At 46.4% G+C, this 16,227-nt stretch overlaps 1 protein-coding gene across 5 annotated transcripts in view; it reads left to right on the forward strand.

Annotated features, from left to right (window-relative positions):
- CIT (citron rho-interacting serine/threonine kinase) overlaps positions 1–16,227 on the forward strand; it is a 429,539-nt gene that overhangs the window by 272,357 nt on the left and 140,955 nt on the right. For all 5 annotated transcript variants that reach the window (XM_082258872.1, XM_082258873.1, XM_082258874.1 and 2 more), the window contains one exon: positions 1,699–1,839. In XM_082258872.1, coding sequence (XP_082114998.1) covers positions 1,699–1,839 — 141 coding nt within the window. The remainder of the gene's footprint in view (positions 1–1,698; positions 1,840–16,227) is intronic.

A 16,227-nucleotide genomic window follows, 5' to 3' on the forward strand; every position in this document is an offset into this window, starting at 1 on the left:
GTTTGCAAAAGCTTTTGGGTTGTCGCACTATAAATAGAATGTACAAATTGTAGCTAGCTCGGCAAATACATGAACAATTTTCAAGAAAGAGTTTGTAAACTTAAAAAAAAATTCCTGTTCCTTTAAAGCAGGTCGAAGCGGAGTTCCAGTCTTTTTAAGTTTATTAAAAGTCAGCAGCTACAAAAAGTGTAGCTGCTGCCTTTTATTAAACACACACTCACCTGTCCCACGATCCAGCGATGCGGCCACTCAAAGCCCCGCTCCTGTCTCTCGCTTCTCTCCTGCCTCTCTCCGGCACTGGCATCACAAGTGTGAGCATCTGGCTGTGACAGCTTGCGGCTTCACTGCGGGGTGCGCACTGCCCATGTGCGATTTGCGCTGCGCCTCCTCAGTGGCCAGGCAATCTTGCAGGGAGGGAGGGGGAAGAGGAGAACTTCTTCTCGAGTTGCTTAGGTGGCCCAAGCGAAAGTGAGAGCTGGGTACCCGTCAAAACTAGGTACCCGCTCCCCCCCAAAAAAAACGTACATGCCAAATGTGCAATGTAAGGGGATGAGGAGTGCTTAAAGTGGAAGATCCACTTTTGGGTGGATCTCCGCTTTCAACAGCATAGTGCTTGTGCTTCCCCTTTCTATGCTGTAAAAAACCTGGTTGATCCTGCCTGGTCCCCTTAGTGTTCTGACCACGGAAATAATGGCTGCTAAACCATGATACTGTGGTCAGTTTACATGCCTCCCATTATCCCGCTGCTCTCCTCTCTCCCCCCTCCTTTCCTGTCCGCTTCTGTGTTTGAGCAATCTCCTCCCGGCCCCTCCCCTCCTGCCGCTATTAGTAGCTGCCAGTAAAGTCAGAGAAGGATTACTGCCTGTCCCTCAGTTCTACCAAGCTATAGTACACAGTGTAAATGTTTGTATAAAATGATGCCGCTAAATACTTTAGTTCAGATCGTTTCTGTTCTGTCAAGTGACCTCCGGCCATTGTCCCCCCCCCCCCCCCCCAATCTAAGGGCTACAGTGGGACGGCTGATGTCAGAGGGGATCTTAGCTCCTCCTGCTGTAGCACTTAAATGGGGGGGGGGGAGGAGAGCGGCCAGAGGTCAAGTAACCGAACAGAAACGATCTAAAATAAGATATTTAGCAGCATCATTTTATACAAACATTTACACTGTGTAGTATAGCTTGGAAGAATAGATGGACTGGTAGTAATCCTTCTATGACTCTACAACCACTTTAAATACCAATACCTTCTTGCATGTGCTTTTATCCTTAATGATATGATAAATCTTCCGGCGCCAGGTATGATACTTGTCAAAGCTGCTGCAGGTATGTCTTTAAACCGCACCCATATCTTCATGCCCACTTTTTGCCCCTTCCAATTTTTAACACCACTTTATGCCCCTTCAAAAATGTTTCTTTTTTTTTGTCAAGTTCAAAAGTTGTGAGGTATAAATATATGCCTTTTTTAGTTAACATTGTTTGATAATGTAATGCTAAGTGTACTTGCGTGGCATGGAAGTCACTAGCACTGCTGCACATGCAGCACTAATGTCTGTTTATTTGCACAATGGGTACCACCTCCACAATGTGTGTGTGTTCTTATTGTGTTACATAATATTGTAAATTTTATTGGTGGCAGAGGCAAACTTCCATCTTCCAACTTCAATTTTCTTTCTAATTAAATGTCCTGTTTTATGGGGAGTAGCAAGCCAAGTTACAACAACAAATGGATCTTCAGAAGAATCACATCTTCCGTTTGACTCAAGGACTTCAGGAAGCCCTGGATCGTGCAGACTTGCTGAAAACAGAGAGAAGTGACTTAGAATATCAGCTAGAAAATATCCAGGTAAGATTTCTAATCCACACTAGAATAGGCAGATTCTGCAAATCCAGGTTTCTTTGTCGAAGGTACATTTCAAAGGTTCAGGCGTGGCAAATCAAAAAAAAAAAAAGGTCATACATTCATAGATGGATAGCTCACACTTGTAAAAAGGACTGGTTTGCTAATTTCATTTATATTTGGTTTTATAGTTTTTTTTTTTAAATGTGCAATCAAATGTACAATACATTAAAATGGAATTAACAGATGTATGTGCCACTATTAGGAAATATACATTGTCAAATTTTGTGTGAGAAAGTGACAAACCTTAAGTTTGGTATAAACTTACCGAAAGTCAGCTGGTTTAGCAATAACTGGCCAACTTTCGGTATGAATGTACCTCTTTCTGTTCAACAGTCAAAAAGCCGGTCATGCTGGGAAACCAGCATTTGGTCAGCACTTGCAGCCTGTGCGGATCTGTGTATTTTGAGGTGGGGGGTGTGTGGGGGGGGACGACTTGTCCCTGCTGTCAAAATACAAAGACACCGCAGAAGAGATCCCTGCATCAACATTGTGTTGCTGCGGGGATCTGTAAATTTTTTTCGTTTAAAAAAAAAAAAAAAAAAAAACTCCATGTATACCCAGCCTAAAGTATAACTATATGCAACATTGTTTTTTTTTTTTTTTTTTTTAGGATGAAGTGGAGATGGATTAGAACACCGGTTTCTTTTTTTTTTTTTTTTTGCTGTCTGTACTGCCATTATGGAGATTCATCCCTACTATTTGTCCTGTTAATCTTTATAAGTGAAAGTAAAATAAAATCCTAAATTATAGGTTGTCTTCATAACCGTAATAGAGGAGGAATCTTCCAATGGGGACAATACTTTTGATGACCTGGGGGGCCCAAACGTTTCCCTTAATTTGCAGGGATTTCCTATCACTTTCTATTTTAGATGTGGGACAAGAAGTGAAGGTAAATCTCCCCAATGGGACACAGATGGTTAACCACTGGACCTGCATTACTTTAACTGACAATTACTTGCATAACTGGTTATGCAACACTGTACTCAAATAAAATTAATTGTAATTTTTTTCCCACAAACAGAGCTTTCTTTTGATGGTATTTGATCACCACTGCATTTATTTTTTGCTCTATTAACAAAAAAAGACCTACAATTTTGAAAAAAAAAAAATAGAAAAACATAAATTACTTCATAAATTTAGGCCAATATGTATTCTGCTACATGTCTCGCGACAATTGTGCCAGACTAGCACTGCATTTTTAAGTACCATTGAAATTAATGGCACCTGAGCACGCTGATGTGCGATTTAACATTTTAACAGCACCTTTTAACCACTTAAGCCCCGGAGGATTTGGCTGCTAAACGACCAGAGGGTATTTTGCGATTCGGCACTGCGTGACTTTAACGGACAATTGCGCGGTCGTGCGACGCTGTACCTAAACGAATTTGGCGTCCTTTTTTTCCCACAAACAGAGCTTTCTTTTGGCGGTATTTGATCACCTGTGTGATTTTTTGATCACGCGCTATAAACAAAAAAAGAGCGTAAATTTTGCAAAAATAGCAATATTTTTCCCTTTTTTTTATATGAAATTCCCCCAAAAAAAAATGTAAAAATCAAAATTTTTTAATATTTTCAGTCAATTTGTTTTATGCTACCTATGTTTGGTAAAAAAAATCGCAAAAAGCGTATTTTGATTGGTTTGCGCAAAAGTTATTGCGTTTACTAACAAAGGGAAAGATTTTTGTCATTTTTGTTGTTTTTTTTTTTAACGCGTAATGGCGGCGATCTGCGATTTTTTTTGCGGTACTGCGACATTGCGGCTGACAGATCGGACCCTTGACTGACATTTTTGACACTTTTGGGGTTACCAGTGACATTTCTACAGTAATCAGTGCTATATATATGCACTGTTACTGTAAAAATACACTGGTAGTGAAAGGGTTAACTTTATTTGAGAGGGAGGGGCTGTGTGTGTCCCTAGGGGCGTGATTCTAACTGTGATTGGCTGTGGCTTCAACTGTATGCAGAGTGATCAATGGATCTACATAGTAGATCCATGTGATCATCTCTCATACAGAGAGGAGAATGACAGGCAGCTTGTTTACACAAGCTGCCTGACTTTCTCCCTCTCCCCCGCCGATCGCAGAGTGGCCGGCGGCGATCTGGTCCGCCGGTCACACGCGCGGGGGGGTCCGTGACCACGCGGGAGCGGGAGCGCGCCTCCGGCGGCGCGCGCTCGCTCCCTAAACCCTCACAGGCGAGCGACGTAGACCTACGTCACTTTGCCTGTGAGGGGCTGACCGCCGCCGTAGATAGTCGTGCGGCGGTCGGCAAGTGGTTAAAAGCGCGGTAATTCCGCCCACAATTCAGAATGCTTTTGTGTGAACGGAGCCTTACTGATTCTTTTTATGAGCTTCTTGGAAGTTTCTCATTTAGTGTCTGGGTGTTGAGTCTTAAAGTATAACTAAAGGCAATTTTTTTTTTACACTGTTAGGGAGATTCACACTCCCTATTTCTCCTGTTTACCATTTTCAACAAAAGTGAAAGTAAAATAAAATTCCACATTTCTTTTTCGTTCATTGACAGACGCATGTCCAGAATCTTCATGACCATTGGGTTATGCTGCCCCCCACACGAGTAGGACACTAGGCAGGAAAAAACATTACCACGCCTATGGGGCAGTCCCAGGGGATATACCCCCACTCTGTACTGTAGGCACTCCATTTTATTCTACCTAATCTGGAGTAAGGACCTAGCTTCTTGCTGGGACCTGGTCCTAGCATTTTTTCATTTTTAAACTGATCTTTTTCCTCTTTTATTATTTTATGTTCCTGTCCAGGCCTTAGTCCCAGCGTGCCTCCTGCCCGACAGCACCCCCATTCCAGTGTAGCTGTGGTCTGTCCGGAGCGGTGCCCACCCATTTCCATGGTGTGGTAAGTAGTCTCACCCCTCTCCCCTGGTAGTCTTTTGGGGGATGTGGGCCCCTCCCTGGGACCATTCGACCCCCGGGTTCTCCTGCCACCCACATGGTGCCCCCCATATGTCGGGGTCTCCTGTGGACTACCCCCTATCTGCCTACACCTAGCTTTCACCCGCCCCCCTATGGGGCAGGCATATCTATCCAGGTCTGTTTTGGGGTGTTGAGCAGGTGATGGGGGCCGGGGGGTGCCGCCGGCAGCCGAACAAGCGGTTTTGGGGGGAGTTGTCCTGGTGGGGGCTCCTGCCAGGGCCCCCCTTCCTGCTAGATTAGTCCCTTGAGGTCCCGTATGGGAATGGAGAGCTGCGTGGAGCTGCCATTTTGCGGTAGATGGCTGGCTATGTAATCGGTGGCCATGTTTAAGTAGTCCGATGGCCATTTTCTTGTGGTTTCCCATTGAAAATAGCGGTGGCCATGTTTTTGGAGCTGTTTTTATAGGCGGTGGGAGCCCCTCCTTTTCCCCTAGTGCTGACTCCCGGACTTCCTCTTTCCTCCCGATCGCCACATGGTGTGCAGCATTTGGCGCTTTTCTCAGTGCCTGTCCGGTGATGGTGAATTCCTGTGGGTGTCTTTTATTGCTCTCCCTTTCTCTGCTGTAGCAGCGGCTGGTTGTGCTGGGACCTGTGGTGCAGGCTAGCATGGCGGTGGGGGGTCGCATAGCAGTGCTTCTCATTTCCCCCTTTGTGGTTCCCCTGGTTAACTCATGGAGTTTCTGGAGCACATTTTGCCACCTGATCCCCTCTCAGAGGCTTTGGGGCCCTCTGGGTCCCAGTCATCTCTGTCTGCAATGAAGGCGGTCCTGGAGTCCTTAGTGTCCAGAGTTAATTTGGTCCTGCATAAGCAAACTAGCAAAAACCGTCCCCGCCTTCACCTGCCTCCTCTGTCTCAACAGTTTCTGAGTCTGATCTGGCCGCCGCGGATGTGAATCACCCTGCTGGGTCTGCGTCCACGCACCCTGGGTGCTCCGATAGGGAGGATGGCGCCGGTCCCTTTTGGTACTCCCAGATCCTCAAAAGCGGCAAAGGTATTCCCTTTTCCCGCCTACTTTGACAAAATTTTTGCAAGTCAATGGGGTTGCCCTAAACGCAATATGGTGGTGCCTAAGCGTTTTGCTAGACCGTATTCCTTTGAGGAGTCCCTGTTGAAAAAGTGGGCAGTCCCACCTGTGATGGATTCTCACGTTTTTAGGCTGAATAAATCCACTCTAATTCCAGTGGAGGAGTCTCTGGCCTTTAATGATCCCTTTGACAGGAGAGCCGAGACTTTGGTCAGCCACATGTTTACTGTGGCCGGCTCATTTCTTAGGCCAGTGTTCACCATAGCATTGGTGTCCCAGACTCTTGACGGGGTGGGCGAGGATTTTGCACCAGGATCTGGAGGGGGAACAGCTTCCCCCTGCCTTTGCAGAGCTGGCAGACCAGTTGGTCCAGGGGTTGCAGTTTGTCTGTGGTGCCTCTCTGGATACTGCTCCCTAATGCCCCATACACACGTGCAGATTATCTGCAGACTTTTGTCTGCAGACTTACCTTTTCTATGTAGTGCAAGGGCCTGCCGGATTGCATACAAATTGAAAGTGTTTAGGTGTGACCTCATATTATATGGTTTTGGTAAGTCTGCAGACAAAAGTCTGCAGATAATCTGCACGTGTGTATGGGGCATTAGTCTTTAGGCTGTCTGTGACAGCAGTGGTCCTTCGGCTCATGATATGGCTGAAATGCTGGTCTGCGGACCAGACTTCCAAGAAGGCCTTATCTGATCTCCCCTTTGTGGGGGATTTTCTGTTCGGATCTTCCCTGGATAATATCATTAAGGGCGTTACAGGGGGGAAGAGTACTCTTCTCCCACGGCTGCCAGGGGCAAGGAGTCTCTTCGCAGACGTGGGGCTTTTTTCTCGGCTCATAAGTGGCCTTTTTTCCATTCCTCAAGATCTTAAGACAAGAGATCTAAGTCTGTTAGGACCTCCTCCGGAGGTTCCAAGAGATCCTAGTCTGGTAAGCCAAGAGCGGGTCCTTCCAGACCTGCAGACAAGCTCTCTTCTGCCTGAAGGGGCACCCTCACCCGTCTCTGGGGTGGGGGGATGTCTTTGCTTCTCTCTGGACCCGTGGACCTCCCTGATTCAAGACAGGTGGGTCCACGAGCTGATTCGGTCGGGCTACAAGATCGAGTTTCGGTCATATCCTCTAAAGGGGTTCTATCCTTCCAACTTGCGTTTGTCCCCAGACTGCCTGCGGGGTTTCTTCAGGGCGGTGCAAGACTTGCTCCTACAAGGTGTGATTGTACCAGTTCCAAAATCTGAACATTTTCAAGGTTTTTATTCAAACCTTTTTACAGTTCCCTGGAAGGAAGGCATGGTACGTCCAATCCTGGACCTCAAAGCTCTGAACCTTGTGAGGGTACTGCAGTTCCGCATATAGTTCATTTGTACTGTAGTGGCATTCCTAAGTCAAGGGGATCTTCTGGCCTCTATCGATATCAAGGGCGCTTACCTTCATATTCCAATATATGTCGGTCATTCCTCCACTTTGCCATGGGCGAGGAGCATTATCAATTCCTGGCATTACCCTTTGGTCTTGCCTCAGCTCCTCGGTTTTCGCAAAAGTTTTGGCAATGGTGTTAGCATTGTTGCCCCAGCGGGGGCGGATTGTGGTACTGGGGTACCTGGACAATCTTCTTCTGCAAGCAGAGTCTCCGACTGCTCTATCAGACAACTTGGAGATCACTGTGCGAACTCTGCAGAAGTTCGGTTGGAAGTTGAATTTCCAAATATCTACTCTGGTTCCGTACACCAAGTTGGACTATCTGGGTCTGACTCTGGACTCGGCCTCAGCCAGGGTGTTTCTCCCAAGGGACGAGCTCCAAAAGCTGCTGGATACTATTCGGCTCTTGTTTAGCAGTCGGTCATCTCTCAGGACTTGCATGCAGGTGCTGGGCCTGATGGTGTCTACCTTTTGAGGCGGTTCCGTTTGCACAGTTCCACACGAGATCTCTGCAAAGAGAGATTCTTGCCAAGTGGGACAAGAATCCAGTCTCTAGACACTCTGATCCTGTTAAGCTGGGGTACGAGAGGGTCCCTGACCTGGTGGCTTCATTCTTCGGCCCGCTCCTTTTCTGCGGCTCGGATTTCAACATTCCTTCAACGAGGTGTTGAGCAACTTCTGGCCTTGGGTACCATCAAGGGTCAGGTTTCGGCCTTTCAACGTCCTTTGGCTACGCATTCTTTGGTTCGCACCTTTATTCAGTAAGTTTGCCATTTGCCAGTGCGTTCTCCATTGCCTCTGTGGGACCTCAATTTGGTGCTGTCGGTTCTTCGGGAAACGCCTTTCAAAAATATTTGCAGCATTCCTCTGCTTACTTTGTCCCAAAAGGTGGCCTTCTTGGTGGCTATTACTTCTGTGCGCAGGGTGTCGGAGCTGGTGGCGTTGTCTTGTCGTTCACCTTATCTGGTGGTTCACAGAGATAAAGTGGTGCTTCGTCCTTGTAAGTCGTTCATTTCTAAGGTTGTTTCTGGTTACCCTCTGAATGAAGACATTGTGTTGCCTTCCCTGTGTCCTAAGTCTAAACATCCTATGGAGATTGCTTTGCATTCTCTGGATGTGGTTCCTGCGATCAGGGTGTAATTGCTGACAACTGAGTCATTTAGGAAATCAGACTCACTATTTGTCCTCACGGATGGACCTCAGAAAGGGTCTGCTGGGACCATTTCCAGATGGTTCAGACAAACATTGGTGCAGGCCTATTCAATCAAGGGTCAGGTTCCTCCTTTCCCTGTTAAGGCGCATTCTACTCAGACGCTTAGTGCCTCTTGGGCCTTCTGTCATCAGTCGTCAGTGATGCAGGTTTGCAAGGCGGCCACCTGGTTGTCAATGCACACTTTCACAAAGCTTTATAAGGTGGATGTGTTGGCATCTACGGATGCTGCTTTTGGCTGCAAGGTTTTGCAGGCTGAATTTTAAGAGCACCTGGTCCTCTTTGAGGGTTTATTTTTTTTTTTTTTCCAGGTGAGCTCCAGTTGTTCCTGGTTGAGTTCCATGTTACCTGGTTGGCTAGGTTTAGCCTTTGGGAAATTTTTTTTCTGCTGTGTTTTTCCCACCCCTCATGTTTAACACTGCTTTGGGACCTCCCAATGGTCATGAAGATTCTGGAGCTGTGTCCATCAAGGAACGAAAGAGAAAATTGGATTTTTGTCTTACCGTAAAATCCCTTTCTCTGATGTTCATTGACGGACACAGCACCCACCCCTCTATTGAGTTGGGTTGTTTTTTCTTCTGATATTGCTTGTGACAAAACTGAGTGCCTATAGCAGAGAGTGGGAGAATATCCCCTGGGACTGCCCCATAGACATGGTAAAGTTTTTTCCTGCCTAGTTTCCTACTCCTGTAGGGGGCAGCATAACCCAATGGTCATGAAGATTCTGGAGCTGTGTCCGTCAATGAACATCAGAGAAAAAGATTTTACGGTAAGACAAAAATCCAATTTTTAGGTTGTCCCCAGAACAGCAATAGTTCGGATATTTTCCAATCGGGTTGCTTGTTCTGGTGACCCAACAAGGTATTCAGGTTACGCTAGGTTCACACCTGTGCGGGTGGTGCCACTGCAGAACCCGCACAATGAAATGTGGGACCTGTGGGCGGATGCCATTAATCTTATTGACACGCCACCCGCACAGGGAACTGCTCTGTACTTGCGGTTCACATGCTGGCTTTGATTTCCGAAGTAGTGCAGGGACTACTTTCCTGCGTGTTGTGGAGCATGGCAGCCCATTCAAATGAATGGGCTCTCGTGCCCGCATAGGTGTGAACCTAGGATAACATTCCCTTACGCGTGTCTTTTGGCTTAAATGCTGGTCTGCAACCAGACTTCTAAAAAGGCCTTGACTGATCTCCCCTGATCGCCATTTTGGGGCTACACAGGGGGAAAGAATACTTTTCCTCCGCAGGCTACTAAGGGCAAAGAACCTCGCCTTAGACGTGGGCCCTCCTTCTCGGCTCATAAGAACTTTTTATTGTCCCTTAGGGTCAACTGACAAGGGCTCGAAGCCTTTCAGGGTCTCCTCTGGAGTATCCAAACGAACCTGGTCTGGCATGCCGGGAGTGGGATTTTCCAAGGCTCCTTCAGCATGAAGGTGCATCCTCACCCATATTGGGGGTGGGGGGACGTCTTCGCTGGTTTCCCAACCCTTTGACTTCCCTCGTACAAGACAAGTGGGTCTACAAAGTCATTCGGTCTGGCTACAAGATCGAGTTTTCGCTCTTGTCCCCCAGCAAGGTTCTTTCCTTCTTTTGCGCCTGTCCCCGGACCACCTTACATACTCAAACCTGTTTACACTTCCCAGGAAGGAATGCAAGGTGCGTCCAATCCTGGACTTCAAGGCGCTGAACTGCTTTGTGCGGGTGCAGAAGTTCAGGATGGAGTCCATTCGCATGGGGGTGGCATCCCTGCATCAGGGGGATTTTCTTGCCTCTGTCGACATCAAGGATGCTTACCTTCACATTCCAATATGTGCCGGTCACCAGCGCTTCCACTGCTTTGCCGCGGGAGAGGAGCATGATCAGTTTGTAGCGTTACCCTTTGGTCTCGCCTCTGCTCCTCGTGTCTTCAAAAAGGTGTTAGCGTCGGTACTGGCATTTTTATGCCAATGGGGTCGCGATACTTGGCTACTTGGATGACCTCTTTATGGGAGCGGAGTCTCCTGCTCTGGTGGAAAACCTGGAAATCAGCATACGAATTCTGCAGTTCGGCTGGATTCTGAATTTTCAGAAGTCTGCTCTGGTTCCGTCCAGAAAGCTGGACAATCTGGGTCTGACTCTGGACTCGGCCTTAGCCAGAGTGCTCCTTCCTCTGGACAAACTCCAGAAATTGCAGGTTGCAACTTGTCCCCTGCTGTCCAGTAGATGGTCATCCCTCTGGACATGCATGCGGGTGCTGGGCCTGATGGTGTCTACTTTTGAGGCGGTTCCGTTTGCACAGTTCCATATGAGGTCCCTGCAAGGAGAGATTCTGGCCAAATGGGACAAGACTCCGCAGTCTGGACAATCAGATCCGGCTGAGCCGGGGAACGAAGGAGTCCCTGATATGGTGGCTTCATGCTTCGGCTGGGAAAATCCTTCCTCCTCTTGTTTTGGACAGTGATCACCACAGATGCTGGCCTGTCCGGCTGGGGAGCCATCCTTTGCAAAAATTGTGCTCAGGGGATCTGGACACTGGAAGAGTCCAGACTACCGATCAATGTCTTGGAACTCTGAGCGATCAGACTGTGCCTGGACCATTGGATGGATCATCTTCAGGGATGTCCAGTGCGCATTCCATCGGACAATACCAAGGCCTTGGCTTATGTCAACCACTAAGGGGGCACAAGAAGTGTGCTGGCGGCTTGGGAGGTAGCCGGCATTCCAAGGTGGGCAGAACGGTTCGTTACAGCCCTCTCTATACATACCAGGGTTGGAATATTACCTCAGTCGGCAGGCATTGTACCACGGGTAGTGGCCCTTCGTCCGGAGGTGTTTCATCAGTTGTGTCTCCAGTGGGGCACACCCAAGGTGGATCTTTTGGTGTCTCGGCTCAACAGAAACGTGCAGAGGTTTGTGATTCGGTCACAGGATCCTCTGGCGGACGCCACAGATGCGCTGGTGGCCCCAAGGGGTTGGTATCGTCTAATTTAGAGAAACAAAATTCGGTGTAACCGAAAAAAAGAACTGCGCAAATGGAGTGATATTTAACAATGAATATATAAATGTGAAAAATTAGGGAATTTCTTCCTCTAGCGAGCAGCAATGAAAACGTGAAAACGCAATATGTGATAGTGAATATGAGTTAATGCGCTCAGCAGTATACTCACAATAAAGTGCTAATGCATAAATAACATAAACATATGAACCAATTATTTAAAGGTGAATATTCCAATGAATATAGCAATAATTATAATAATAAACATAGTCCTTGAAAAGTGCTCGGTGCAAACTTTAGGTTCCAGCAGCAAATACAATTGGACTTGATGTGAAATGCCTTCACCAATCACCATACACCCAGTGCTCGGATAAAATACTTCTTACCAAAAGAAGTTGACCCCTTAGTTATAGGGGGTCATGATCGCAATGTATCTCCACAAGAGCTCCAAATTCTCCTATTACAGTCTTCACATCCAGTGTGTGATAAGCCAGAAGTAAACAGATAACTCCGAGACTCCGGACAACATGTCATAAGAAATAAGGAAACTCCAATAGCGTAATATTGCCATATAAAGAGATTTATACGTGAGACCGTAGAGTTCCGGTGAGGTGGAACGCAGACGCGGAAGCGGCGTCCCATCCACCAGGAGAAGCTGAACGATTTGTACTACTGTGGCGTTTACTTACCACTATGGAGTAAGTGCATTACTTTTTATTAAATCTCTTTATATGGCAATATTACGCTATTGGAGTTTCCTTATTTCTTATGACATGTTGTCCGGAGTCTCGGAGTTATCTGTTTACTTCTGGCTTATCACACACTGGATGTGAAGACTGTAATAGGAGAATTTGGAGCTCTTGTGGAGATACATTGCGATCATGACCCCCTATAACTAAGGGGTCAACTTCTTTTGGTAAGAAGTATTTTATTCCGAGCACTGGGTGTATGGTGATTGGTGAAGGCATTTCACATCAAGTCCAATTGTATTTGCTGCTGGAACCTAAAGTTTGCACCGAGCACTTTTCAAGGACTATGTTTATTATTATTATTATTGCTATATTCATTGGAATATTCACCTTTAAATAATTGGTTCATATGTTTATGTTATTTATGCATTAGCACTTTATTGTGAGTATACTGCTGAGCGCAATAACTCATATTCACTATCGTCTAATTTACCCCTTTCCTCCTCTCAAGCTTCTGCCAAGACTTCTACATAGGATTAAGGCAGAAGGGATTTTGGTCATCTTAGTGGCTCCGGAGTGGTCTCACCGAGCTTGGTACCCCGATCTGGAGTGGCTGGTCACCGACGTTCCTTGGAAGCTTCCTCTCAGGGAAGATCTGCTGTCCCAAGGACCAATCTTCCATCCTAATTTACAGTCGCTGGCTTTGATGGCTTGGCTGTTGAACGCCAGGTGCTGATGGATAGAGGTTTATCTGAGTCGGTGATTCCAACACTGTTAAAATATACTTCTTTACCATTTACCATTGTACTTGGAAGACGCACATTGCATGGTGTGAGTCTCTTGGGGTTTATCCTCTCTCCATCTCTGTGGCTCGGATCTTGACCTTCCTTCAACGGGTGTCCGACATTTGGCTCCTCCAGTGCAGTCTCCGTTGCCGCCTTGGGACCTCAGTTTGGGTGCTTTCTATCCTCCACAAGCCTCCCTTTGAGAATCTTCGGGAGATTCCCTTGCTTATGCTGTCTCAGAAGGTGGCCTTTTTGATGGCTATCACCTTTGCGTGGAGGGTGTCGGAACTGGCGGTGTTATCCTGTAGTTCACCTTACTTGGTGATTCACAGAGATAAGGTGGTTCTTTGCCCCTGTCCGTCGTTCCTCCCAAAGCTTGTCTCTGATTTTCATTTGAATGAACATATTGTGTTGCCTTCCATGTGTCCCAGGCCGAAACATCCGAACGAAATTGCCTTGCATGTGGTCCGGGCAATTGGAGTGTTCCTGGCAGCTATGGAGTCTTTTAGGAAGTCAGGAAGTCTATTTGTGCTTACAGATGGGCCTCGGAAAGGGATGTCCGCTTCATCTGTGACCATTTCTAGATGGATCAGACAGACGGTGATTCAGGCCTATTCCATCAAGTGCCAAACAAAAAGATAGTGACCGCATTTTGATGTAAATCAAAGCATATGAAGTATTCATAGTTACATAGTTACATAGTAGGTGAGGTTGAATAAAGACAATAGTCCATCCAGTTCAACCTGTGTAGGTGTGTGTGGCTGTTATCTCACATAGCCCCTAATGTTCTGATCCTTGAGATGTAAGTCTAAAGCCCCGTACACACGTACCGATGGTCGGCATACAAATGTTCCTCTTTTCTCCCCGGGATGTCGGTGTCTGCTGAAAAGTGCAAAGACAGCACAAGGACAGCACAAGAATTTTGTCCGCCGACTGCAGAAGTGATGTCATGTAATGGTTAACTTTCCCTGTGTTTTCTATTTTCTGAGCATGCCCAGTCTTGCAAATCTGCGGTCTGTCGGCCGAATTGTGTACTGACAGGCGAACAATCGTCCGTTCTGGTGTCGGCATACAAATATTTTCATGTTTGCAAGAAAGACTTTTGTCCGCGGATTGTGCGCAGACATCTGTCGGAGGCACCATACTAACACGCGTACAATCGGCAGATCCTTCGTCCACCGACGTTTGTATGCCGACGATCGGTACGTGTGTACGGGCCTTAAGAGTCTTTTGAAAGCCACCATACTTCCCGCAGAAACCACCTCTTGTGGTAGAGAATTTTACAATCTTGTAGCCCTAAAAAGTAAAGAACCCCCCACGTTGCCTGAGGTTAAAACGCTTCTCCTCTAATCGCATTGTATGCCCTCTTGTCCTCATGCAATCCCTTCGAATGAACAGCTTTTTTTCTAATCTGAGATCCCCATTGAGATATTTATAAATTGCTATCATGTACCCCCTCAGGCGTCTCTTCTCCAGGGAGAATAAATCGAGCGATTGCAGCCGCTCTTCATAGTTAAGGTCCTCCAATCCCCTAATCAGTTTAGTTGCCCTTCTCTGGACTCTCTCCAGCTCCAACACATCCCTCCTGAGGACTGGCGACCAGAACTGGACAGAATACTCCAGATGCGGTGGGACCAGAGTTTTATAAAGTGGAAGGATTATAGTCTTATCTCTGGAATACATCCCTTTCTTTATGCATGCTAATATTCTGCTGGCTTTGGCAGCTGCCGCTTGACATTGCATGCTGTTGCCTAATCTATCATCAACCAAGACTCCCAGATCCTTCTCCATTTTTGATTCCCCCAAGGGTTCCCCTCCTAACGTGTATTGTGGTTTTATGTTTTTAGTCCCCAAGTGCAAAACCTTACACTTCTCCACATTAAACCTCATTTGCCATGTCGTTGCCCACTCCGTTATTTTGTCCAGGTCATTCTGTAGGATATCTGCTTCATGCTGTGCAGTTATTGCCCTGGCCAATTTTGTGTCATCTGCAAAAACTGATAACGAACTACTGATCCCGTCCTCAATGCTGTTTATGAATAAATTGAACAAGGTTGGTCTCAGGACTGAGCCCTGGGGCACCCCGCTTACTACCTCAGACCAGTCTGAGTATGCGCTGTTTATTACCACCCTTTGGACACGCCCTTTTAGCCAGTTCCGTATCCAAGAGCAAACCCTGCTGTCGATACCTGCAGACCTTATTTTATAAATTAAGCGCTTGTGGGGAACTGTATCAAACGCCTTAGCGAAATCCAAGTACACCACATCCACTGGTCTCCCCCTATCTAGCTCACAGCTCACCTCCTCGTAGAATGTTAAGAGATTGGTTTGACAAGAACGCCCATTTGTAAACCCGTGCTGATTACTGCTGATGATGTTATTGTCTTTAGCATACTCTACGATATAGTCCCTTATCATCCCCTCCAGAAGTTTACATACTATTGATGTCAAACTCACAGGCCTATAATTTCCCGGGATATGCCTCTGGCCCTTTTTGAATATCGGAATCACGTTAGCCTTCCTCCAATTCCCTTTGTTCATCTCCTGTCCTAATACTGTCAGCAAAGATCAGGAACAGTGGTCTAGATATAACCTTACTGAGTTCCTTGGGTACTCTCGGATGTACGCCATCCGGGCCTGGTGATTTGTTTGTGTTAAGTTTATCCAGCCTTTCCCTGATTTCACCCTCTGTTAGCCATAGTGGCAAATCCTGTGTATTACTACTAACCATACAGTCATGGTCAGTGTACCCCTCCTTTTCCTGTGTAAAGACTGACGAGAAAAAATAATTCAGCACGGTTGCTTTTTCAGTGTCCTCTGTAACCATCCTCCCATCATTGTTAATTATGTGTGCAATATGCTCTGCCCTAGTTTTTTTGCTGTTGATATATTTAAAGAATTTACTATCCTCCGCTATTTGTCTCTCAAAGTTGATTTTAGCCATCTTGATTTCTTGTTTACTTTTCTTATTTGCCTCCTTGTATTGCACGAAAGCCGATACTGTGCCCTCTGATTTATATTTCTTGAAGGCAATTTTTTTTCCCCTAATAAGTTCTTTAACGCTACGGTTTAGCCAGCCAGGTTTTGCTTTGTCTCTTCTAAATTTATTTCCCATAGGAATGCACTGCAAGATGCATTTGCTTAATATGTTCCTAAAGCATTCCCATTTTTCCTCTGTGGTCAGTGATCCCAAGGTTTGGTCCCAGTTTATCCTTTCCATCAATGAGCACAATTTTGGAAAGTTTGCCCTTCTGAAGTTTAGGGTTCTTATGTTCCC

Source organism: Pelophylax lessonae (genome assembly GCF_965119305.1).
Source record: "Pelophylax lessonae genome assembly, chromosome: 1".
NCBI classification, from domain to species: domain Eukaryota; kingdom Metazoa; phylum Chordata; class Amphibia; order Anura; family Ranidae; genus Pelophylax; species Pelophylax lessonae.